At 43.6% G+C, this 26834-nt stretch overlaps 1 protein-coding gene across 1 annotated transcript in view; it reads left to right on the plus strand.

The window, feature by feature from the left end:
• The window catches only part of LOC147022621 (serine/threonine-protein phosphatase PP1-beta catalytic subunit), a 92431-nt gene extending 70506 nt beyond the window's left edge, over positions 1-21925 (plus strand). Inside the window, exons 3-8 of the mRNA XM_085887361.1 lie at positions 4653-4883; positions 6974-7078; positions 14355-14426; positions 17488-17639; positions 21161-21295; positions 21522-21925. Of these exons, the coding sequence (XP_085743487.1) occupies positions 4653-4883; positions 6974-7078; positions 14355-14426; positions 17488-17639; positions 21161-21295; positions 21522-21629 (803 nt within the window). The 3' untranslated portion in view covers positions 21630-21925. The remainder of the gene's footprint in view (positions 1-4652; positions 4884-6973; positions 7079-14354; positions 14427-17487; positions 17640-21160; positions 21296-21521) is intronic.
• The last annotated feature ends 4909 nt before the right edge of the window (positions 21926-26834 follow it).

The following is a 26834-nucleotide window of genomic DNA, read 5'->3' on the forward strand; positions in this document are numbered from 1 at the left end:
GCCAGAACGTCCAAACCCGAGTATCTATAAGGGTTCAGGCACTCCCCCCCCCCTCCTGTTTCCTGCCAGTCCAGAGGGAGGTGCTGAACGTTGGCAGCGACTGCATCGGTAGTGCAGCGGTTGGTTATGGCGTGGTGGTTGAGGTGTCGTGGTTGTGGAGGTTAATGGCAACGGTAAGCGATTGATTCGGTATTTATACGGTAGCATATGCCATCCTGACCTAGGGCAAATCAGCCCAAAATCTGGATCGGCGATTCCGTTTGATGTTTAACCAATGGTGACCGTAAAATCTGTCTTTTGACACGATCCTCCATGTTGGAGATGACTCTGGTGTGAGCATGTGCGTGTTCATGTACAAGACTTGTGTCCATCGGAGATCGGGGAAGCGCTTGTGATGCTCCACACATTTTGATATACTATACATTACATTGGTTTCCATTTTTTGTCCACTACGTGTATATGTACAAGTCACTTAATGGGACGTTGGGCCACCACGTGCGGCCAATACTTCCTGTACGTGCCGTGGCAGAGCCCACCAGCGTCTGGAATTCTACAGGAGGGATGTGAACCCATTCTCCACGAGAGTCATTCGGCTTCCACCTGTTTGATGGAGGTGGAAAACGCTGTCTCAAACATCGTTCCAGAATATCCCTTAAATGCTCGAATGAGTTGAGTTCTATTGACTGAGAAGTCCATGACACCTGGGTAACATCAGTGTCAGGCTTATCAAACCATTGGGAGGCCACACTTGCTCTGCCGGTGGGGTTATTTGTGGGTTTTAATGGCTGAAGCCTTTTTTTATTTTAAAAAAAAAAGAACAATCAACCCTCAATCAGGGGAAAACCAACATGCCAGCAATCAAAATAATAATCCAAACTATAGTAAAAGCAAATCAATAACGATGAATATGGACAACAATCAAAAACAAGACCGGCAACAATAAAAAAAACAAACAAACGAGAATCTAGGTGGAAATACAATCATAGAAAATCAGATTACAAGTTCACCTTGTGGAACTTCATAGCCTTTGCTGCCCCTGGGTGGTGGGGGGGGGGGGTCAAGCATGAGGTGATGGGGACTTTATCCTCGAGGAGAGAGGAGGGAGGGGGTCGGAAGTGGTCAGACACTTTTCAATGACTTCCTTTATCGATTCTCTCCCAGCCCAGGATAGGCAGTCCTTACAGGAGGTTGTGGGCTCCACCGTTGGTTTTACCCTCAGTCTTTTCTTGTAAACAGCATGTGGGACCTTGTTCTGGGGAGCCTTCCCTTAATCCTGGGCCCCTCCTCTGGCACTTTTTCATTTCGCAATCGTTTGCGTCAATGTCTTCATAGCCAGAGGAGGTGCTGGCTCCTTCGACCTCTGGTGGCAGGGTCTCTTGAGTGGAGGATGTTCCCTCCACCCCTACTACCGGAGCAACCACCTCTTCTGGAATAATCCTCTCCCACCTCCCATGAGCCCGGTAACCACATCGAGGTCCTTGCTTCTCCCCTCCTCCTTTCTCTCCTCCTCCTTTCTCTCCTCCACCTCTTCTTCCTCGTCACTCCACCGCATTCTCCTCTTTCTCTCCCTCTCCCTCTCCCTCTCCCTCTCCCCCTCCCCTCCCTCTCCCTCCTCCCTCCTCCCTCCAAGGAGATTGGGGGGGGGAATGTTTACACAGCAGGCACAGGCACGACCGTTCTTGATTTTGGGGTGACATCCCACCCCCACCCACAGTTGCATGCATCCTGCTAGCATAGCTCTGCAGACAGGAGTGGAAGGTGTGCCCTGGTAAACCACAAAGGTTGCACTGCACCCGAGAGGTGCACTCCACATGGGGCTGCGTGGAGTGCTCCTCCTTTGCAGTGCTAATGTCCTGGAGGGCCACGGATGGTGTATTGGATAGTGCAATGGATTTATCTCGCAGGAGTTGACAACGGCAACTTGAGCACACATTTGCGCCACGAGTTTCAAGCTTTCCTCGAGGCAGCGCCATGTTTCTGAGATGCGTGCATGACATGGCATCCCTTGGCACTGTTGGATGCTGGCTGTTGGTCTTGAGGTGCAGCGAAACAGTTGTCATATTTGTGGTGGTTTTGTGGGAGTGGGAGTGGTGGTGCTGGTTAAATAATGGTGAGCTAGCTCGTGTTGGAATGGTGATTGAACGAGCATTGGTATGGTGGATAATAACCGTGTTCGAGAAATAAAATTTGTACGTCTGATTTCATGATGGAAGGGTGGTTATCTCTGGTGTTGTCTGAATTGTGGTTGAGTGCGTCTGTGATAGAACGTCAGTTTGGTTCTGGCACACATATTTCAATGCGTTTTGGCAGCATATGCAAATTATTATGCAGTGCCGTGCTTTGCTCCTTGGTGGTCATAGCGTCCACAGTTTAAAAAAAAAAAATTTTTAATATACATATATTTTATATATTATTTATTTATTTTTAATGCATGCTGGGATGTTATTTGCTTGATTAACACATGGGCCACACCTGGGTGGAAACTGTTCCTTGTTCCTCATTTACCCAGGTGTTTCTATTTTTAGGTCATCTCTACCGAAATGACCTAATAAAGCCGGACCAAATGTCTGTCCGTACGTCCGTCAACAATTTTTCTTTCCGATCTTGATGAAACTTAGTATGTGGGTAGAGGTCGATGAGTGTTGCACAACGACAGAACTTTTGCCCGGGTTCAAGGTCAGGGTCGAGGTCATGAGGTCACGCAAGTTATAAAAATCGCCATTTTCAAAACCTATCTCGTCTGCCATTCTACAAGATATTCGGCAACTGTTTATTGATTATGATAGTCAAAAATATTATCTTGTATCTAACTGGACAGATTTTTGAATTTCCTTCCCGTTTGATCGTCATGTGATCTGGAAGATGGCCAAAAACGCTGATGCGATTCGCAAAGAAGGAAGGAAGGAGAAATGAAATATAAATATCAAACACATTTTTAGCCTTTTAAATTTATACATTTTCCGCCGAAGGTACAAAAGTTTCAAAACCCGAAATGTAAACGTCGGCATTTATTTTCAAAATATAATTTCGTGCGCGCGCCAAAATGCCGAGTCATCTTTAACCAAACTGCGCAGTTCGAGCTGCGCAGTAGTCTTCGATCATAACTGAACATTGAGAACTTGTGGTAATGTAGAGATGACCGTCACCCCCACACGGGGGTAATTTATCTTTTTTCTTTCACTACCTCGATTTAGCACATCTCGGTCAAGAACGGATTCGGACAAAACTTGGTGGACAGGTTCGGTTTGTGATGACAAATTGATTCGATTTTGTTGAACATCCGAATCTGATATGAGAATTTTTAAAGTCATTCTTCACCATCGAGGGATGGGACCAAAAATTATGTGAAGCATGATATTTCAAAATGTTGTGGACGAGTTGTGACAAAACTAGGTGGATGAGTTTGTTTGGTGCCAAGAACAAGCCAATTTGATGTTTATTCAGGTCCAGATCCAGATCCGGCCCATCAGTGGGCTACAAAACGGAAACTGTTCAGCCTGGTTTGAGGTATGTGCTCCAGAGTGCTGTTCAAAATGAAGCTCCGCACAAACATAACCAAGCATATAGGGTGCGTGTCAAGTGACTTTAGCACTCAGGCAAGCACTCTAATGAAATGGTTGGTAAGGAACGGCTGACTTGTTGAGTGATTAGTGATCGGACATACGAAACACCACCCGGAGATGCCTGCAGTGTCAAACAATGTGCGAATTGGACAAATTAATTTTATTTAAAAAAAAATTTTCAAAGCAGTCAGTACTGCTGCTAAGATCAATTCTGCAGTTTAAATTTTGGAATTTGGCTCAGGTTGAGATTGTCGAGCTTTTCACATTTGCGGAAATTAAATAAAGGCACAAACGCTGGTGTCTCCGGGCATGGATGTGCATTGCGTGCATGAAGATCAGCGATTCGTGATGAATACAGAGATTCGTAGTTATGAAGCTTTCTCGTGCAGAAACTGACCTGTTCCAAGGCAAGGCATTGTTTTAGCTGAGTGGACAAAATGGCACATCGAGACCCTGAGGTTGAGCGTGCTGAACGCAGGCTCACCAATGGGAAGCCTGTTTCTGTTTTTAACCATTATCTTCAAAAGGGTTTTTTAACATTTACCCAATCTCCAAGTTTTCATTTGTGCACTCACTTGGAGTACCCTTGGTATGTATGCTGGGTTTCATGGTTTTGGAGTTATGGAGGAAACACACACACACACACACACACACACACACACACACACACACACACACACACACACACACACACACACACACACACACACACACACACACACACACACCAACTGACTTGCATTAACATTTATTGTTATCGATAAGAGAGCGCATCATGGGCCCCTTCAGCCGTAACTTTGGGGATCTAAGCCATGGCCTAACTGGCCTGTGACATAATGCGGCCATGAATCTGACAAACTTGTTTTCCCAGTATTGAGCTGCTTTGCAGACTCTTATCATTGCAGTTACTGCTTTAAATTGTGTTTATTTAATATCTTGGTACAAGACATTTGTGGGTTGGGGGTGCTTGAAAAACCTGACCCCACCCTTTGGATTTACTGTCGATTGCCATGATCTCCAATGCAATGTCATTTGCCCTGACCTGGTCTCCTCCATTTGACTTTAATCAAGCTTGTGTTCATTCCACAGGTGACATTCATGGCCAGTACACAGACCTGCTGCGCTTGTTTGAGTATGGTGGATTTCCTCCAGAAGCAAATTATCTCTTCCTTGGTGATTACGTGGACCGTGGAAAGCAGTCCCTAGAGACAATTTGCTTGCTTCTGGCCTACAAGATCAAGTATCCCGAGAATTTCTTTTTGCTGCGTGGAAATCACGAGTGTGCTTCTATCAACCGCATCTATGGCTTCTATGATGAATGTGAGTGTTTTGTTCATCAACCCCATCCCTTAACATTTTCATCTGCACGCCTTTTCCAAAAAAAAAACAAAATAAACCGGAGGTCTCTGTCTGTGCTACCTCCTTTGCAGTTGTGAAAAAATCTGAAGCTGAAACCCGAATCTTATCCAGGTTCCGACCACTCATGTAGAATGTTTTATTGATAATTATGATGTCATCGGTCACGTTTTGTGGCAGCCATGTTTGATTGAGCGAAAATCTTCAAAAAAAACTCTTGAACCGCTTCGATTGACGTGAAACTTCACAATTATGATCTAGTCGTGATAATGTATTTTTAAATTTCAACTTGATCGGACGCATGGTCTGGCAGGCCGAATTATTTTTTTTAAAATGGATGTGGGTTTTTTTTTTTTTCTTTTTTTCGTATACACTGTCGAGGCTTGTGTGAGAGCCAACACACAGAACGTACAACAAGGGGAGCAGGAGACAAGGGGGAGGGAGGGAAGGAAAAAAAAAACTGTGGAACAAAGACATGAGGATATCTGTGGAACGGAGAGGGATGGGGTGGGGTACACAGGGAAAACAAGATGGGCACTTCAGGGACTTTCAAGAAAGAAAGTAGGGAATTTGAAGGTGGGCTTGGGGTAGTTTAGCAGGGGTAGAAAAGATTATGGTTTTGGATGGGGGAAGATAAGAGATGGTGGTGAACAGCTGTTTTGAAGACCTGGAGGGAAGAGTGGGATTGAAGAGAGTGTGGGAGTTTGTTCCAAAGGTGGAAAAAAGAGGAATGAAAGAGTGAAGGTGAGCAGTGATTCTTTATTTTGGTAGTTTCACCAGAAAGGGGTTGCTGGTGGACCTTGAGCACCTTGTGGAAATGTGGGGGTGGGGGGGAATCTCAGAGCAGGGGGTGGGCTTGGCCAAAAAGGCCACAGACAGACATACCATTGACCTGCCTGCGGTGATAGACCCAAAGACTCAGCTTCAACGTAAACTGTTCATCTTGATGAAGGTATGCGCTCTACCGAGTGCCGTTCTCGTTTCGTTTGTGTCTTGCTTTATTTATTTATTTATTTTGCATTGCTTTTCCTTTGACATATTGTTTCAGCTTGCTTTGGTGTCCTTTGTCCACTCATTTTCAATAAAATTTACATTACAATTGGACGACAAGATGCGCAGTCCCGGACCCTACTCACCCACGTATTCTGGCATCTTGTATTGCTGTGTGTGCCCCTTCACGCCGCTGGTTATCTACCAATACCTGGAACCTGAGATGGCCCTTAGATTGCCAACAAGGCAGTGCTCGTCCCTCCCTGTGTTGGGTGTGGCTAGGGAGGGGTAAATAAGGGGTTTACAAATCATAAAAAGTGGGAGGTCCCTGTCAAAGCCATCATTTTCATGTCGTTGTGGTCTGCCTTATTGCTTTTTCCTTCCATTGTTAACCTCTGCTATCGAAGATCGGAGGTTACTGTTTTCACCCCTTTCTGTTTGTTTGTTTGTTTGTTTGTTTGTGAACAGTATTACGGAAAAACTACTCGACGGATTTAGACGAAACTTGGTGGGGGGATTAGGTATGGTCTAAGGATCATGCCATTAGATTTTGGACTTGGTCCAAAATGGTGGTCATTTTGAAAAAATATTTGAATTTTTTTTTCCATTTCTACATGTTTTAAGTGATTTCCACCCCTCCCCCCCCACCAAAAAAAATTGTTAGAGAAAAAAAAAATTGCCACTTTTTTTTTCAACAAAATTTCGATTTTTTTTTTTTTTTTTTATTTATTTTTTTTTTTTTTTTGCATTTCTACATGTTATAAGTGATTTCCAACAAAAAAAAAACGTGCCAAAATTATAATTGCGGCTGATTTTGGAACTTCAGGTGGATATACCCACGTAAAATAGATTTCTGTCTCAAGGAATCTAGTTATGACGAATGAATCGAGTATGTAAAAGTTAAAAGTAAAAGGGAAAGTTGCAAACTATAACTCTATGAGCACTGTTGACGTCAAATTGAATGAATAGGATATCGGGTTCACTGGAGTGACCTAGCAGTATTGGCGGCGGAGGTTTTGCACTCTACCGAGTGCTCCCCCTCTAGTTTACTCTGTTTTTTACAGGCAAACGACGCTTCAACATCAAGCTTTGGAAAACATTTACAGACTGCTTCAATTGCCTTCCCATTGCAGCCATCGTTGATGAGAAAATATTCTGCTGCCATGGAGGTGAGAATTTGTTGCTTTTGTAAAGCTGGTACTAGTTTGACTGCAAATCGCACAGTTCCCGCTCAACGGATGATCTTGTTCCAAGCATGAAACGTGTTATTCTGACGCATACCTTTATTTGGGCAGTGTATAAGCAACTGTCAGCTCTGTATAGGCAAAAAAATATATAAATAACCCAGGTTATGTGCATGAAGCAAATCCATACCTATTGCTTACAATTCAAAACACCTCATAGCACTGGAAAACATGGGGACAGGAATACTGCACTGTACTGTAAATGGTGGAGACTTGTAATACCCTTTCCCACCCGGAGGTGGTGCTACACAATACAAATTTACATAGATAATTTGTGTTCCCCCACCCCACACCCCTCTTATTGTTTGTGAAGGTCTCGCCTCCGCAAGACCACCGGCAAAGATAAAAACACCCCTATTAGTCCTGGGGCTGATTCTCAGAAGGGGCCTAAAATGAAAGTTTACTGCACCCCCCCTGCCAACTTCGGTTTTATGTGTTTTTCTTGTTTATTGATCTATAAGGTGATGATTTTAAAACATTACCCCTTCTAAAAAGTGTCTATTCGAAGTTTTTGGGGGCATATTTGATACCAGGTATACCGCTTTACCACTAAAATAGGTTTTTTGTGCTCGAGATGGGTTGGCATATTACATTGCAGTGAGGTTTGCTCAGAGTGCACAGACACATTAAATACAAATCCAGGTGTTTGATTTTGTTTTAGGAGATATTTTCGCAAGAAATTGTGCCAAAATAATGTAAAGATTGTGTGAAAATGATTTTAAAAAATGTGTGAAAAGTAAATTGTGCGAAAATTATCAAAATTTTGTTAAAATTATGACAAAATACGATGTTTTGTCACTAACATCATAAACTATTATAGAAATTCGCATTCTAGTATATTTCTTGATGTTGACTGTTGCAAATAGTGTCTGGTGCTTATTCAGTGTGAATTGCATTCGGTGCAGAGTATCACGGCATGTATTGAGAACTGGATAAACCCTTTCCAATCTGACGAGCAGCTGTGCCATTTGGCTTCTGGACACGTGGCAACCGAAGATGTAAAGCGAGACCTTTTGGATGCTCGTCAAAGAGGCGTAGGATCACTGAGGACATTTGCAGCAGACAGATTAGGGAAAGGTGGAACCAAAGACTTCTACGCTACTCTACCACAACTGCAGCTGAAGACGTTCACATCCATGAAGAAGAAGAGACTGGGGCATGACACATCACACGCCAGCGTCCTGAAGTCAACAAGAGACATGTTTGGCAGTCTCCTTGTGATTGGTCAAAGCCGTGAACTATCTCTGGAGAAGCTTCTGAGTTACCCACTTGGACCGCTCCCACTCTCAATCGCCACGCCAGATGGAAGTCCAGTGAAGACAGTCAAGGCTAAATTGCTCAGAGCATTAGAAGACAATGTGCAACCGCTGACCAGTATCCCCCCGGATGCTACCTGGGTGCTTGACGCAATGGCCATCATCCATTCAGCAAAAACGGCACCAAACATGACGTACTCACAACTGGCCTCTTCACTCTTCAACACCAGCACATCTGGTTATCCAGCTGGTGCGCGCAAAGACTGGGTAGTTGACACATACCCTGATATATCCATTAACATCGCGGAGCGCAACCTGAGAAGCGATGCTGGTATGGAGAGACTCGAAACCAAGATCCGCACAGGAACACAGAAGATTGACTAGCAGCTGAACAAGTCTCTGATGAGTGGATCCTTCAAATGTGCCCTGACAGAATTCCTCCTGAATGAGTGGTCCAAGCCAGAGTATGCTGCGCAGCTGGGCCAACAAGCACTGTTCGTGACAGTCGGAGAGAGGTGCTTCAGGTTGAAGGCCAATGACCAACAGAAGTCCTGAAGGCATAAGTGGCTGAACTGAGATGCACACACGAAGAGGCAGACACCAGGCTTTTGCTTCACGCAGCCCATGCAGCTGATCACGGTGCTCGTGCTGTGATCATCAAGTCCCCAGACAGTGATGTTGCAGTCATTGCCCTTTCAGTCTGCCATCGTATTAGCTCGCAGCTCATCTTTCGCACCGGCACACAACAGCGGACCCGCTACCTTGATCTTACAGCTATGGCACATACCCTGGGACGCGATATCTGCTCTGCTCTCCCAGGTTACCATGCCTTCAGTGGCTGTGACTCGACCAGTGCCTTCACTGGGCGCGGAAAGCTGTCAGGACTCAAACTTCTAAAGATCGAAAATGAATTTAGAGCAACTATGAACAGCATTGGGCAGTCCTTCTTCAGTCTGTCAGTAGCAGAACTCGTCAGAGGAGAAGTGGCCATCTGCGCCCTGTATGGGAAGAAGCAGCACAGTAGAGTCAACGAACTGAGGCATGAGATGTTTGGCGCGCATGCCACAGACCCATGCAGACTTCCGCCCTGTCAAAATGCAGCAGAGTTCCACCTACGTCGTGCCAATTACCAGGCTGCCATTTGGAGAAGATGTCTTGAGAACTGCCCACATGTACCCACTCCACATGGCCATGGCTGGGATGTAGCCGGGAACGAGATCACCATCAAATGGTTAGATGTTTCTCCTGCCCCGACGTCTGTCATGGAATGTGTTAGCTGCCGGTGTCTGCGTTGTGCTGACCGGAGGTGCTCCTGTAGACAGAATCAACTAAGTTGCACCAGATATGCAGATGCAAGCCTGACCAGTGCGGGAATTCCAAAGAAACTTTCGTTGATCCACTGGAATCCAACGATGAGACAGATGACGAATAGGACATTGAACAATTCATATGAATCCAGTTTTTCTTATCAGGGAAGTAAGATTTTGCTTAGTCTATAGGTCTTTTAACCTTATTTTACGCGGGGTCTGAAATGACATGGAAACGTGCTAGAAACCTGAAACTTGGCCAGTTGCTACTGCCACATGCTTATTTTATAAAAATGAACTCATTTTAATTTTTGCCTCAACAATGAGCTAATTCTGACGTCAAGAATAATTAATTTTGGCGAAATTCCGTGTTTTTAGTAGGTAAGTTTTTAGAGTAAGAACCCCCTCCCCCTTAGACAAATTGCTCCCAAATTTGGTACACGTTTTTAGAAATGACGTAGGATAAACGTCACCAAGTTTCAGTCATACCTCCAACCGTTGTGACGGTATAGGCAGAAAACAAATATGCCCCCCCCATGTAAAATCGGGTTAATATGTGTATTATTCAGTAATAAACATGTTTTTTCAGGGTTTCGATAAACGTCCATGCAGGTTTCGTAAAGTTACAATGTCTCAGCACAATACAAAATGCTTCCTGAAGCCAACAATATTGTCCTATACGAATGCTACAATACTGCAAAAAATGTCAGGTTTTGCCAAAACGTATCACTCTATGAAATGGCTTGCAATGCGTCATTTGGACACTTTTTGAAAGGGGTATTGTTTTGAAATCAGATGTCTCTCGACGATATAACATGAAAAAAACCATCAAACCTATGTTGGCAGGGGCGTGCAGCAAAACTCAAAATTTTGGAATCAGCCCCAGGACTATATACATCAATAGGGGTCATTCTGATCCTCTCTATGCCTGGTGTTGTCTTGATGGTTAGGGTGGTGGGCTTGCGATCCTATCATCCTGAGTTCAAATCCCCCTCGGCTGTTGAATTAATATGAGGTGGGGTTGACTCTGCCTGTCATCCTTCCGAGGTCGGCAAAATGAGTGCCAGCTTGCTGGTATACTGTGTCGGAGTGGCGACCCGTCCAAGGAGACTGATTAGGCAGCACCAACGCTCTGCACAGAGTCTGGACCCAGTGGGTGGATGGTTGACTAATTGGCCCAGAACTGTAAGAGGAGTAGCGTGACAAACAAACACAAAGACCCACAAGCACTGGTCCCTGACTTGTAGGAAGGATTCCATTCCGTGTTGAGTGTTCAGATTTTAGAAAATCAAATGCTCATTGAAGAGGATAAACAACTTTGTGTTTAATGCAAAACACTGAATTTTATTTTGGGTCTTTTCATTACCTGCATGTAAGGCGGTCCTTTTGTCATAGTTTATGACAAGGTTTCAAATAAAATAATTTAAACTGATCTTGGGGGACATATTTGAGTGTGTACATAAATCCCATGTAGGATGAAGACTCTCGACAGCATAGTAGTTGACTCCATCACTGAAGGTGGACGGAGGTTGTGTTTTCATCCCTGTCTGCCTGGCTTTTTTTTTTGTGAGAAGGATATCTCAAATAGTTATGAACGGTTTCAGATGGAATTTGGTGGACAGGTTGGATGTCTGACGAGGATGAATTGATTAGATTTTGGTGAAGATCTGGCTGGATACTGGAATCTTTGAAGTAATTTTTCACCATTGAGAGATTGGGCCAAAACATATGCACCGCATGATATCTCAAAGTTGTGGATGGATTATGACAAAACTTGGTGGATGAGTTGGGTAGGTAACAAGACTTACTTTGACTTCGTTCCTCCTGTCCCGAGTGGGGCACTGGGCAGCAAAGTGTCACCATCTTGTCAGGTCCATAGCAATTTCTCTTGCCTTCATCCACGTGGTGTTTCTTCTTTTCAGGTCTTTAAGAGTTTCCCCAGGTCTTTTTTTGGGCGACCTTGTTTCCTTTTAACCACTTCGTGGTATCTATCCGAGGGTTAATCTGGCATGGCGGGTATCAGGTCAACGAAAGATATGTCCGGCTATCGTCGACCTTCTTTCTGTTACGTTCTCTGAGAGGCAAATTGACGCATTTCTTTAACACTTCCTTGTTTGTGATTATGGTCTCTCAATGCGATTCCAAGAATCTTGCAGAGGCAACGTTGGTGGAATATGTCCAGTTTTGTGACACCTTTGCTGTTCTCACCCACGTCTCACTGCCATAAATCGCAAGTGACAAGAACGAAGCGATTAGATTTTGGGTAAAATCCGGATGTAGATATGGCCTGTTCAGCCTGGCGGAGGTATGTGCTCTACCGAGTGTCGTTCTTGTTTAATTTGAATTGCAAAGACGTTGGAAGACATTTGACTCGTACCATGGTATTTCAACATGAGTTCTTCACATCTTGAACCAAATACGACCGCCTGGCAGGCCAACCCAAGATGAGGTGTACTCATGCAATTTCTGGGCAAATAATTTTTTTTTAAATGAAATTATTTTATTTTTGTTTCATTTAGGGTCGGTGTCATTTCAAACACCTATCGTTAAAAACCATCTGAACGGATTCATTTTGAGTGGAGAGGCAGGTGTGGACGAGTATCCAAAAGTTGCACCTTTTCGATGACTTTTTTTTTCCCCCAATGACGTAATTTTCCAGTGAATGTTTTGGTAGAATTTTACTTTTAAACAAAACTATGTGGAACATTTCTTTGAAACGAGTGCGTGCCCATAAAAAAAATTAATAAATAAGTATTCAAACCGCGAGCAACAAACAACAAACCACACAGGCCGTTTCTTCGCTCTCGCGTGCCTGGACGTGCGTGACCCAGAAGTTCACATATTATTCGCAGTTACCATTATTCGCAATTTAGTTTTAATACCCAATTATTCAATTAGCGCCAAAGTATTTTACCTTTTCGCAATGTCGTGGCAAGGAAAAACAAAAAGAGAAGAGAAGAGAGAGGAAAAAAAAATTACTTCCTGGTTCGGAGCATACCAGCACTCTGATGTTACCGAAATTTATGCACCGTCTAATATGAAAACGATCATAACTTGGGGCATTGTGTTTATCTATAAATGCGCATAAGAAATCGAGAAATTATTTGAATACACGAAGTCATCACTATCAGGAAGTCCGTACGTTGTAACCCGTAATGGCGAACGCGGCTGAGCTTCCCTTCCCCATCGGCCACTCCCACGCAACAACGTGTCTTGTCATTGGTTTGGTAAATAAATGGCCATAACTTGGGAAGCACTTGTCCGATTAATATCAAACCTTGAAAAGGCACATCCTCAGGTCCCCAGCAATATACCTGGCAAGTTTCAATGAGATTGGACCAGTGGTTGTCGAGAAACAGCGGAACACACACACACACACACACACACACACACACACACACACACACACACACACACACACACACACACACACACACACACACACACATTGCTGGAATTATAGATAGATGAATGTTTTCATGCAATCCGAGAGCTGCGAGTTCAGACGAGCCACCGTCATGACGATTCTGTTTGAACCATTTTTGGTTTCGGTATCGATGTTTTAAGATTGTGGTTGCAATTAGTGCTTCATGCAAGACTCCTCAAACCACATTCTCACTACAATGGTAATAAATGAATTGTTGCTCACTTTTCAGCATTTGGTTTAAAAAAAAAATAAAAAGTTCTAAACCCCCAACCCTTTACAACATGAGCGACACATGAAAAAGACTACATCCCTGTGGGAAAAATATACTTCATCAGAATTTCCTGGTGCTTTGATGAAAGATTTTGCTGTTTGTATGTATTATGCAAGAAGTTCACTTTGTTTTTCACTTTTAATGTCCGAGACTTGTGGTGCTCCTCCTGCTCCCCACCTTTAATTTTGCAACGTGATCAGCTCGTTCTGAAATTGGTGAGAAATCGAGCACATTCAACAATGTTCAACACAAAGGGATGGAGGGGAGACCAGGTCCTGCAACGGTGTTGGTAGACCTAAATATTCTACACAGCTAATGGATCAGCTTGTTAACCGTTTAACCCTCAGGAGTGTGTGTGCTTGTGTGAGTGTGTATGAAAAATGAGTGGGCGGAGGTTGGATGGTTAATTATTCATCAGTTATTTCTTTATGAGTGCTCGTGCAAATTTTTGTAACAGTTGGGGGTCCAGTTAGCTTCTCTCCCTGTCATCCTCAACCTTGTCTGTCTCTTCTTCCCATCTTCCATCTGTGTTCAACTCTTACATCATCCCATTGGTTTTTCACACCATACATTGGAACCTCAAATGACATGTCCATGTGAGCGACCAAATGCAACCCATTGGGACAAACTTTGGCAAATGGCTTCCACACGTGCTACCTCAGTGCTGCAAGAGCACATGTACGACACTCACGCGGGTCGGTGGGATTGACCTTTCATCGGGGAGGGTGTGAGAGAGGCTTTGGCTGTAAAGGATGGCGAGGCGGGTGTGAGATGCAGAGAAGCAGACTCTAGACCTAGACGGAGATCCAGGGTGATGTGGTGAGACCGAGAAGGACCTTTTAATTGAGATCAAACGTTGAAAGTGGAGGCACGTCCATCGACGCATTCGTGTCAAATTCTACTTTGTAGTTGCTTATTCTTTTGCTGTTGTGCACTGCAGGCCTGTCTCCCGACCTGCAGTCGATGGAACAGATTCGCCGCATAATGCGACCCACAGATGTTCCTGATACAGGTGAGAAAATTGGTCTTTGAACATCTTACCATGTGACCCTTTTGTACGTTTGTAGTTCTTACTATAAGTAATTTTGTTCTCTGCTTCTGCATCAACGACTTAGTTGTTTCCATGTCCATTATAATTTGACTTTTTTAGGTCATCTCTACCGAGATGACCTAATAAAGCCGGACCAAATGTACGTCCGTCCATACGTCCGTCAACAATTTTTCTCTCCGATCTTGATGAAACTTAGTATGTGGGTAGAGGTCGATGAGTGTTGCACAACGATATAACTTTTGTCCGGGTTCAAGGTCAGGGTCGAGGTCACGTAAGTTATAAAAATCGCCATTTTCAAAACCTATCTCGTCTGCCATTCTACAAGATATTCGGCAACTGTTTATTGATTATGGTATTAAAAAATATTATCTTGTATCTAACCGGACAGATTTTTGAATTTCCGTCCTGTTTGGCCGCCGCGTAACCTGGAAGATGGTCAAAAACACCTCCCGGTACAAATAAAACTTTTTACTTCCGATCTTGATGAAATTTGGTATGTGGGTAGAGGTCGATGAGTGATACCCAACGACATATTTTTTTTCTCGGATTATTAGTATTATCCTTGTGTATCTCTGTGAACTATTTCAATCTAAACGGTTAGTTTTCACTGTTTCGCGGTTACCTGAACTGAACATTGAGAACTTGTGGTATTATAGAGATGACCGTCACCCCCACACGGGGGTAATTTTTTTCTTTCTTTTTTGCAACTTTATTTATTTATTTTGTGAAGTCAAATCTAAAATGCATCTTTCTCATTGTTCGTATAATATATCCTCGATTTACGTTTGAGATGCGGCCCAGGCAAAAATAGCATTCCATTCCTGTCGTAGTTCTGTGCAGACTACATTAGTATGACCTGTTGCTGACAATGGTATATGAGTACTACTACTATTCATGTACTATAGTTCTAACTGTAGCAAATTTGCCTGGAGTTCCTGAAAACCTGAGTGTAAATCGAAAAGTTTTTTTCCCCCCATTGGAATAATGTTTAAAAACTGAGGATGCGTTCCTGGGCAGAAATTTCCGGTCATCCCAAGCTCACTAAAGTGAATGCTAAAGACGTACGAACGACACGAGTTCATACAGAACATAAATATAATGTATGAATACGTTGATACTCGTGACAGTAACTAGGTAAGTAAATTGAGAACATCGAGAGATGTTTATTTTAATAAATTACTGTACTCAGCCAAAATATCGCTGTGTCATGAATCTAGATTCCTGAAATGTTTTGGTGATGATTAGAGAGATTAGTGAGGCAGAGCTTTCTGCCTGTTCTTGGGCTGTCAGGCTGGTTTCATGCATGGCTGCCAAATGTTCCTTTTCTTGTTGGAGGGAGTTGGGGTTTCCTGATGTTTGAAGAAGGGAAGCGGAGTGGTCTGAGCAGTCTTCTTTTCTTTTTTATTTTTCTTTTTCTTCTTTTTATCATTATGAAGGTTTTTGGGAAAGCTTCGCAAATATATTCTCAACGAAAGTTTCCAGACGGTGCTTTTGGAGAGACATGGTGAGTGTATTAATGGTGTCTTGCTCTTCTCTGACATTCCGAGGGTCACAAAAAAACGTGAGCAGAGAGGTTACGGTGCAGTTTATTTATGGGGAAAAGTTATGAAAAAAATTTTTTCACCCCCTATGAAAAATCATTATTGTGTAAATTAAAGTGTGTCCATACTTTGTCAGTGGTGTTAAACGGAATTAATGTAAATTGAGGACTCCCTGTATTATTGGTTTGGCACTGTGCACACATGGCTTCTTTCAGAGGACAGCTCTGGTGCTGACTGTTGGGTTAAAAATACAAATTAATCCACTGAGGCTATTTGTGTAGTATCCCCAATGTTGTCTGAAAAGCCGCAACTTTTGGCACACCCACTGCCTCGGTCACATGCCTTGAGATTTTATCATGAGCCCTTTTTTTTATTGCAATGAATTAGATTCATTGGGGAGCAAATTGATGTAATCGTCATTGCGTCGGTGCAAATGCCCTCATCCTATCGGGTTATTCCAGGCAAGCTCTTATCAAACTGCTTCTAAGGTGACCATCTTGGATAATTATTATGTGGAAGAAAATTGGTTGATGCATTTTGGGAATATGCAGAACAAAGGAAATGATTGTCCATCATGATACCAAGGTTGGAAAGCAATTATCAAGTGGTGATTCCAAAGTTTTACTGACTGCTTGAAGCTTAATTTGTGCCACGTCTGCAGGTGCTGCCAGTATAGCCTAGAGGTATGCACACTCACCTCCAAGCTGTCCAGTCTGGGTTTGTCTCCACCCAGTTGTAAACTGTCATTCTGGTGTTTTGCAGGCAGGGCAATTCATCAATGTGCACCATTCCACTGAGGGACATTAAACTGGGATCCTGTCTGCAGCATTAATGGGCGTTAATCCCACGGTGTCCTTCGTGAACAGTTGGTGTGCAATCGCCGGCACCACAAACAAATTGCATATTCTTACTTTAACATTATCGGGGGCACTGACTCGGTGGAACGAGCCATTCCTCACCCCTTGGCAACCGAGTTTGAGAAAAGATCATTGACATCTATAGGTTGACTTCAGAGATGAAGGAATTGAGTTGCGGAGGTGTCTCCAGGATCGATGGACTTGCTATCAGTGTGAGCAATTGAGACGTTCCTCCGAATTATTGACCTGGCAGGTTGGTGTTTGTATTCTAAAATTTTAAAAAGGATAAACTCGCCTTGTCAATTATCAGTTTAAATTGGTAACTTGTGGGCATGCACCACCTATGATTACCAATCGTTTTTGTCTGTTATAAATTATGATTACCAAAAAAACGTGGTGGAGCAAACTCGTGGCAGGAAGAGTCTGGGCCTTTTTCTTTGCTTGTATATAGTTTAAAAATTGTTGATTACACCACATATAGCTGAACAAGATTTTCTGCCTTGTCATACTATCCAAGTGTAGTATTATTGTCGCCATTGTTGAATTTGATTTTTGTGATTTAGAGCTTTTGGAAAATATTCTGGTGCGTTGCTACTAATAATGTACGTCTGTTCTGCCTTCTAGGCCTGCTATGTGATTTGCTCTGGTCGGACCCAGACAAAGATGTGCAGGGATGGGGTGAAAATGATCGTGGAGTCTCCTTCACTTTTGGCGCTGATGTTGTCAGCAAGTTCCTGAACCGGCATGACTTGGACCTAATTTGCCGTGCTCACCAGGTGAGATTCATGAAATGGAAAAATTTTCTTGCCGCTGATGACCACCATCACCACTCCTTTGGTGTGAGGGTGGTTCACTGTTAACTTCTACTTTGTTCTTGTCTATCGCAAGAAAATGACACCTGAAAGTTTGTGGAGTTGTCGTGAAACATTTGGTTCCTCATGTATGAAGCAAAGTGACAGCTGTGCAAAGCATTCTGGGGATTTCCAAGATGGTGATAAATGCATTGTCCTTTATTAGGCCATCTCTAACGAGATGACCTAATAAAACCAGTCTCGATGTCTGTATGTCCGTACGTACGTCCCCAGTTTTTTCTTCCGATTTTCTTGATATTTGGTATGTGAGTAGATGTCGATGAGGGATGCACGACGGAGTGACAATTGACTCGATTGAAGGTCAAGGTCAACGTCAAGGTCACTCCAAAGTTGCGAAATCGTCCATTTTCAAAATCTATCTCCTCTGCCGTTTATGATCTGATCTTCAAAATTCCTTCGGATTCTCATAATATGGAACAATATCTAAATTTGGTCAGGCCGGTTTTTGAAATTCATCCTGGTTATCGAGTCACGTGTCTTCAAAGTTGGAAAAATCGTCGATGTGATACGGTCAAAAAAAAAATTCGCCCGATCTTGATGAAACTTGGTATGTAGGTAGGGGTCGATGAGTGATGCACGATGATATGACTTTTGACACTAGTCAAGGTCAAGGCCACTCCAAAGTTGCGAAATCGTCCATTTTCAAAATCTATCTCCTCCGCCATTTGTGATCTGATCTTCGGATTCTGATATGTAACAATATCTAAATTTGGTCAGGCCGGTTTTTTGAAATTTGTTCTGGTTATCGAGTCACGTGTCTTCAAAGTTGTAAAAATCGTCGATGTGATACAGTCAAAAAAATTTCGCCCGATCTTGGTGAAACTTGGTATGTAGGTAGGGGTCGATGAGTGGTGCACGACGGTATGACTTCAGACACGATTGAAGGTCAATGTCAAGGTCACCGATGCTGTAAACTTGTGAAATCATCCGCCATTTATGACTCAGAAATGCGGTTTGATTTCTGAGGTCCGGTTTGTATCCTTTTGAAGACTCATTGATCATAAATGTTCCAAAACAACCATTTTCAAAATCTATCTCCAGATAACTCAGAAATGTCGTTTGATTTCTGAGGTTTTCTATCCTTTTTACTCCCGGGCTTTCGTCTGTACGTTGAACCAAAAGACAAGACGACATCGAAGCGATTCTAAGCCGATCAGAGATCCACATCTACAGAGCTTCAGAGATGACCGTCACCCCCTACCAGGGGTAATTTTTGCAGTTCTTTTTGATATCCTGTACAAAGGGATGAACAACCTTTTGATATATCCTGTACACAGAGAAACAGAAAGAGGTGAAAACATAACCTCCTTCACCTTCGGTGGCAGAGGTAATAATTCTGTACATGTTCTGAAGTATTCTACATGACTGGTGTCATCCATACTTCATATTTTATTGATGCGTTGATAAGTTTCATTGTACCAATGGAAACTGACAATGCAAAGCGACCAGTTCACTCCTGGTTTTGGACATGCTGACTTTTGTCAGCCAAAAATGTCATTGTGGATGCTTCAGAGGGAGCTTTGTTTCTGTCTATCACAGAATGTAGAATACAATCCACATTGTGTTTGGGAGAGAGAGCAAGTGATGTCCGAGACTCGCCTGCGTTTCTTGGTCCATGGTTGTGACTAATTTACTCCTCTTTTCCCAAATTGTTGTCAACCATGACACTCGAGTGTAGACTCTTGCTGAGATGAGAACCTGAGCAGCACAAGGTAGAATCATTGGTAAAAAGTTTGAGGACGTTTATCAGAGTTTTTCTCCATGTTTTCCGTTGGCTATCCAGCTTCCAAGGATAGACCATCTCCTTTAGCATCCCATTATTCTACCAGCCTTGAAGTTTATGGGGCCTTTTTCTTGAGAGAAGCCTGCATGCAGCATGACATCTTGCTCTTCTTTGAAGCAGATGAAGTACAGTGTCAAAGTTCTGTGGATATTCAATTTTTATATACATTATATCGAGTTTGTAGTGGAGCTGACGGGCACAGCCAAACAGACAAATGGACAAACATGCGCAACACAAGGTAGACGAGACAAACAGCCACTGAGCTTGGGGTAAGTGCAGTCTGAATTCACTTCCCAAGTTACTCTGGGTATCGGTAACATCACAACAATGGCGCCGCTTTTCTCACGCACTCAGCAAGGCATTTCCTTCTCACGGATGCCAACTGATGGGGATTGTCTGCGCTCTATTCTTTTAAATGCTGTGCGTCAAGCAAGGAAGCAGCACGTACCATTTTTAAGTCTTTTTGGTATGACTCGGCCGGGGTTCGAACCACCGGCCACGTCGACTTGAAGCAGACGCTCGAACCATTACACCGCCGAGTCCGGCTGAATGAAACCTCATTTGTCAAAATGTAAATGTAGGTCTGTATTGGTGCAGGTGCAGTGCCTTGTTCTCATTAAATCTTCAATTGTAAATTTATTTATTTTTGTGCTCTGGTAGCAATTCTTTCTGAAGGGTAAATTGTCGTGTCATGACTGATCGTTCTTTGCTACATTCCGGGGTTTTTTGGGGGGGGGGGGGTTGTCAAAAATCATCGAGAGTAAGAGGGAATGAGGTAAGCCGACATGACGCAATAATTTATACTTTAAGAGCCCCAAATTGAAACAAAACAGTTGCTCACAATCTCGAAGCCACCTCACCTGAATTGCATCATTCCTTTCTTAGCCACGTAAAGCACTCATTCCAAAGTGGTTCAGTGTTTCTTTTGACAGTTCCTGCCATACAATCGATCAGCCAGCCATGTTCCTTCCTCTCCCTGTTCGGGCCTCGATCTCTTGATCACATTGTCAAGGACAAATCTCCCAATTGGCAATGAACTCTCAATTACTTGCTGGAAAGTAAAACAACAAAAGTTTTAATTTTGAACTGTTTGACGAAAAGTCTCCGATTAATCCCATTCACTTTGATTTGTTCGTTCCTCCGTCCTTTCACTGTTAGGGTTAGTTTTTGTTTTTTATGTTTTTTTATTATTATTATTGTTTTTTTTTGTTTTTTCCTCCGTTAAGTTTGCCGCTACTGATTACTGTTTCAGTAAAGTGATGTTTAATCATTCAGCTTGAACTGATTCGATGAGAGGAGTTGGGGATTATCATTGTCAGTTATTTCATGACTTTTTAACAAGAATGTGAATCCTTTGTTGAAAACAAACATTTTTAGTTTAGAATTTAATTCCATCCAAGTTTCTGAAAATAAAAACGTCACACTTGTGCTTTGCCAAAAAAAAAAGTTTATCGGATTATAATCAGAACTGGTTTGTCGACTTGTTTATCGACCATAGTAGTTTCATATTTTAAAAGTGCATTTTGTTTCATACTGCACTTCCTGACTACTTTTCTTGAATAAAGTGGGTTTTTGGGGGGTTTTTTTAGTTTTTTTTTTTTTACTTTTGTCTGAAACTGACTCTCTTGCTTGGCGATACCAGGTGGTAGAGGATGGATACGAGTTTTTTGCCAAACGACAGCTTGTAACCCTGTTCTCGGCTCCGAACTACTGTGGAGAGTTTGACAATGCAGGAGGCATGATGAGTGTTGATGAAACCCTCATGTGCTCCTTCCAGGTTTGCAATGTTCTTTTTTCTCTTCAAAACCAACAATTTAAACAGCACATGCTCCTTCCCTGCTTCCTCTTTTATGCTCAGATATATTGGTCCTACTCGTGCCCCCTCAAGTGAATGGTTTTTTTGCAGCAAGTCATGAGTATCCCATCATTGACGTAATGAGGGACTGCCTTGTTGTGTTACGTGGTAAAGCTGCAAAAAGAATGACGTTTTGGTTTTGTTCCAGATCTTGAAGCCTTCAGAGAAGAAAGCAAAGTACCAGTACGGTGGCCTAAACTCGGGCCGCCCTGTGACCCCACCACGCTCAGCCGTACCACCACCGAAGAAGCGATAAAAATGATTTAATAGCCTCGGAACCGAATGGTTATCACTTGTAGATCTTCACCAGACTTATTAGATGAGATATAGGGGTGTTGCACATAAATAGTCACCAGGTACAGTAAGAAATTCCTGGTGGTCCCAACATCAAGGATTGGTCTCGTGTATTTTTTCATAATTGCTTTCATTTCTGTCTTTGTCTCTTGCACTTACTGCTGTTTTAACCCCACTCTCCTTGCCCAAATTCTTGCCCAAATCTTCAAGCTTATCCGATTGTTGTGCAAAATACTTGGCTGTTTATCACCATTATGTGCAGCATCTGCCCAGATAACCTTGTAGCTGTAATTGACATAATTGGGGGTTCAGTTCACCGTGTTGATTTCCCGTTGAAGCACTTTTTTTTTTTCCATCGACACAAACATGTGACTTGGTCCAAGTCACCAAATAGCTACCATGCCACTTTGTCATAACTTTTAAGATACTATTTTGGTATTTCTGCCTTTTCAGTGGGCATGCCTTTTTCTTTGACCGCGTGAATCGCACCATCCTCAGCAGGTTGCGCTCGACACAGAAGTCCGTTGGCATGATATTGAGCTATTAGTACCATCGTGGTCAAGTCTATTTTGACGATACCGTTGTGTGCCCTGTGCAGTCTATTCTTCAATGTATAGAGGTTATAAAAGGATTGTTGAATTGTTGCATAATGTGCTTAATTATTTTTAAAATATTAACCAAGGTAAAGTTGTATAAAAGTGGTTCTTTGCTTTGCCTGCTTGTGGTGTGACACACTGTGTGTTACTTGGATATGGAGTGAGAAGCAGAAAGGGAGAAGACGTGTACCTAAAATTAGCTTTTACATGTTGAGTGAGCTGCTGAAAGGGCATCCGTTTATCTTTCATTTAATTTGTCACATGTTTGGCCTGTGCTTCCTCCCCACTCTCACTCGACCTTTTTGAAGTCAACACACCATTTCGTCTTCAGTGCTGGAATTGCAAGCCTCGTCTAAGATTTTGAATCTCCTCCAATCGGGAGTTCATATGAAAGTCTGAAGATGTGCTTATGAGGTTACTATGATGCATGTATTCCTCAGATTATTTTTTTTGTGCTGCACTCCATTGTTTGAAATACAACATTCGTATCTGAACCAATCCGAAGCACTGTTTTGTTTCTCGTGTGGTCCCCACTTGGATAAAACAACATACACCTTTGTCCGTAATTTTGGTTTTAATAACCATGGTGATGGAATATCCTTCACTCCACGTGATTATTATGATTTTTTGTCATTCTAAATATAATCGAACCAATCTTGGCACACTTGGTTTAATTTGGTTAAACTGTTGTGGAGACAAAAACTTTTTGTGCATAATCTGAGCTTTGTGTTTTCAATGTCACAAGGATGGTGCGGAGGTCACTCTGTACAGTCTGATATTTACCTCTTCCACCGAAGGTGAAGGTGGTTGTGTTTTCACCCCTTTCTGTCTGTTTGCTTGCAGGATATCTCAAAAAGTTGTGGATGGATCTGGATGAAATTTTCTGGACAGGTTGGGTGTGTGTGACAAGGATGAATTGATTCTTCACCATTGAGAGATGGGTCCAAAAACAACAGAGAGCACGCTATTTCAAAAATGTATTGGGCCAGATATGTTCTCGTGAATTAGGCATTGCATTGCAAAGCTATGTGCTCTACCGAGTGCTCCTCACCCCTCCCCCCTTTATAAAGTTATCATGTCCCCCCTCTCACTCAACCTTTTCGTAAGGTTGCAATATTCTCTCACCGCCACCCTCTCTCATTGCATTTGCTCTCCAGGAAGAGAAGATAAGTTTGTTCAGAGCAACTGCCTTACCGCAGGATTCAGTGTAACGTGTGTGGAAATAAGGTGGGATAACTGAAGATGAGATGGGAAGAATCTTCCTTGAAAGGATGAATCTGTGTTGACCTTCCTTTTCTCCACAAGCCTCATCTCAGATCACCAATTTGGATTCAGACTGGGTCACTCCACCTTGGACATGCTGCCTCTTCTCTCCCAACAATGGATGGAGGCCCTCGATGTCAGACACGAGATCAAGGCCGTATCTGGACATATCTCGTGCTTTTTTATTCAGTCTGGTATCCTTCCTCACTCTCCAAACTCTGCCGATAGCATCCAAGGCCAACTCAACTCCTCACATGGCTTACTGACTTCCTCTCTATGCTTGAAGCCAATGTGGCACTCAAAGGAATCCTTTCAACCGCTCTCCCTGTCACTGCTCAAGTGCTCCCAAGGAAATGTTCTGGGCCCCGCTCCTATTCCTGACCTTCATCAATGATCTGACTGGAAAATCCACCATCTAAAATTGCTGATGACTCCACACTGTGCTGTGACATCTCTCATGCTAAAGATAGACAGGCTGCAGCATCTTCCCTCTTAGACCTCTCCAAAATCACAAGCTGGCCTAACACTTGGAATACATCTTTCGATCATGAAAAAAACAAACCTCACACTCACCCTGTCTCTCTCGAAAGGACTGCCACACACACACACACACACACACACACACACACACACACACACACACACACACACACACACACACACACACACACACACACACACACACACACACACACACACACACACACACACACACACACACACACACACACACACACACACACACACACACACACACACACACACACACACACACACACACACTCCCATTTACTTTCTTAACAATCCTCTTGAAGAAGTCCTTTCATTCAAACATCTGTGTCTCACGATCTGCCATGATCTTTCCTGGAAAAGCCACATTTCAAAACTGGCCTCCAAAGGCAGTCGCTGACTGGACATCCTCCATCGTGAAAAGTCCTTCCTTGGCACACCTGAGCTCTTGACTACGTACAAAGCTTTCGTCCGCAGCCTGATGGAGTACTGCTCTCCACTCTGGGCTGGTGCTCCTGCCTCTGACCTTTCTCAGCTTCACGCTGTGGAAACCAAGGCATTTAGGACCATTGGTATCTCCCTTTATGAGGCTGTCTTTGGGTCTCTCACTGTTTCACTGCAGGCTGGTCGGTGGTGTTTCTGTCTTCCATCGTCTCCTCTCTGGCCTCGCCCCCCCCCCTGCTCTGTCTGATATACCCCAACCCCCATATTTCCGCAGGGTGCTTGAGGTCTGCCAGCAATCCCTTTCTGGTAAAACTACCAAAATCAAGAATCACTACTCACCTTCATTCTTTAATTCTTCTGTTTTTTGTTTTTTTTCCCCACCTTTGGAACAAACTCCCACTCTCTCCAATCCCACTCTTCTTCCATCTCAGTCTTGAAAATAGTGTTCACCACCATCTCTTATCCTCCCCATCCAACTCCATGATCTTTTTTTCTGCTCTTGTTAATCCACCCCAAAACCCCTTCTTTCAGATTCCCTGCTTTCCTTCCTGAAAGTCCCTACCGTGTCCATCTTCTTTACCCTGTGTACCCTGCCCCATCCCTCTCCCTTCCACAGATCTCCTCATGTCTATGTTTCACACTTTATTTTCCTTCCCTCTCTTGCTACTTTTGTTGCATGTTCTGTGTTAGCTCTCATGTGAGCCTCAACAGTCTTTCCCCCCCCCCCCCCAAAAAAAAATTTGTTGCTGGTACTTTTTTGAACAATTGAGTCAGCTGTAATGACCCTCTACAACAGCAAACGTTTTCTTTGGTTGTCCAATGATCCAGGTCTCCACGATCTTAAACCCGAATCTGAAAAATGAGTATCACAAGTTCATCATTAGCTGAGGTTGCGGTTGACCCGCTAATACAACGCCCTCTGCTGGTGAGGGCAGTAATTTGTAATTTGTTCAGGGTGCAGGTGATAGATTGGCTTCCCTTTCGTGAAGGACAGCGTGGGACCTTTAACGTCCACCAACTAATGCTGGCAGATGGGACGCCCAGTTTTGCATCCATCCGAGGGACGGCACACATTGATGAATTCCTCTGCCTGTGAAACACTGGGATGACAGTTTATAGCGTGGTCGGGATTCGAACCCAGGCTACACGGCTCAGAGGTGATTGCGTATGTATGTCCAGTGAGATGGTCCTGGTAATGATATTGGGGGCTCCAGCCATTGCTGAGAGGGCAGCGCTAGTATGTGCGAGTGCTGGATTAAGTCTTGCCAGGGCCGGTGGGAAAGAATATTTCCGGGTCGCTCTCAGCATTGGTGCCATCTCAACATTAGAGCACAGGCTGTCTAAGGTTGAGTAAAGAAGCTCTTGTCTCTTGCTTCTTTAGATGTGGAGTTGATAAAATATGGGTTTTTATTTTTTTTTTCCCCCTTATTTCATTGATTACCCACACACATAAATACTCTATCCATTGGGATCATACTCTGTACAGAGTGTCGGTGCTACTGAAACATTCTCCTGGGCTATTTGGGCACAATCCTGGACAGGTCACCACTCCGGTGCAGGATAGTTGAATGTCTCGATCATCCCAGCAAGCTGGTCCTCATTTTGCCGACGTTGGAAGGATGACTGGCTCAGTCAACCACGCCTGGTATCAATTGAACAGCTGAGTGGGATTTGAACTCCAGACCCTGGGATCCCAAGCTCATCACCCTAAACATAATATTGTTGTGGTTGACAAAATTCGCAAACCACCATTCAGGTCCCTTAGGTGAGATATCTCTGTAAGTATATGTGTAGTTAGGCCCAAACCCGTTGTTTAGAAGGAATAAATGTCATTCATTCGGGCTGCGACCCCTCAAGATAGCCGTTTTTCTTTTACTATCTTTATTTTGGACCAGCCGCCATTACTACCACCACCAACCACGTCTCAACAGCCATCACACAACAACCACCAACCGCAACGCCGCTTCACAACAGCCACGACCCTTGCCGTCACATCTCGCTCTCGCAACCATCGCATCACCGCCATTTCCGCGCCGCTTGTGGGCGCCGATCCTGGACTCGTGCAGGGCGCGCACCGAGCAGCGGGTGCAGAGGCACAGCCTTTCTGAAGAAAACGGATCAAAAACGACTCACGCCCACTTCTGTTCCGTCCTATCGGCGAGCGTGGGGCGATTTGGCCCCGCCTCCAGGTGCGTTGGAGTAATATCGCGAAATGCAAATTCATGGATCAAAAAGCATTCACGCCCACTTTTCCTCGGTCCAATGGAGAGCCAGCCAGAGGTGAAGGGTCGAAGGTAAAGGGTCGAAGGTGAAGGAGCGAGGCCCCGGGGGCTATAAAGGGCTGCGTTCGCTCG

This window comes from Eptatretus burgeri, chromosome 7, assembly GCF_056783735.1.
Source record: "Eptatretus burgeri isolate ZD-2024b chromosome 7, Ebu_testis_v1, whole genome shotgun sequence".
Classification (NCBI taxonomy): domain Eukaryota; kingdom Metazoa; phylum Chordata; class Myxini; order Myxiniformes; family Myxinidae; genus Eptatretus; species Eptatretus burgeri.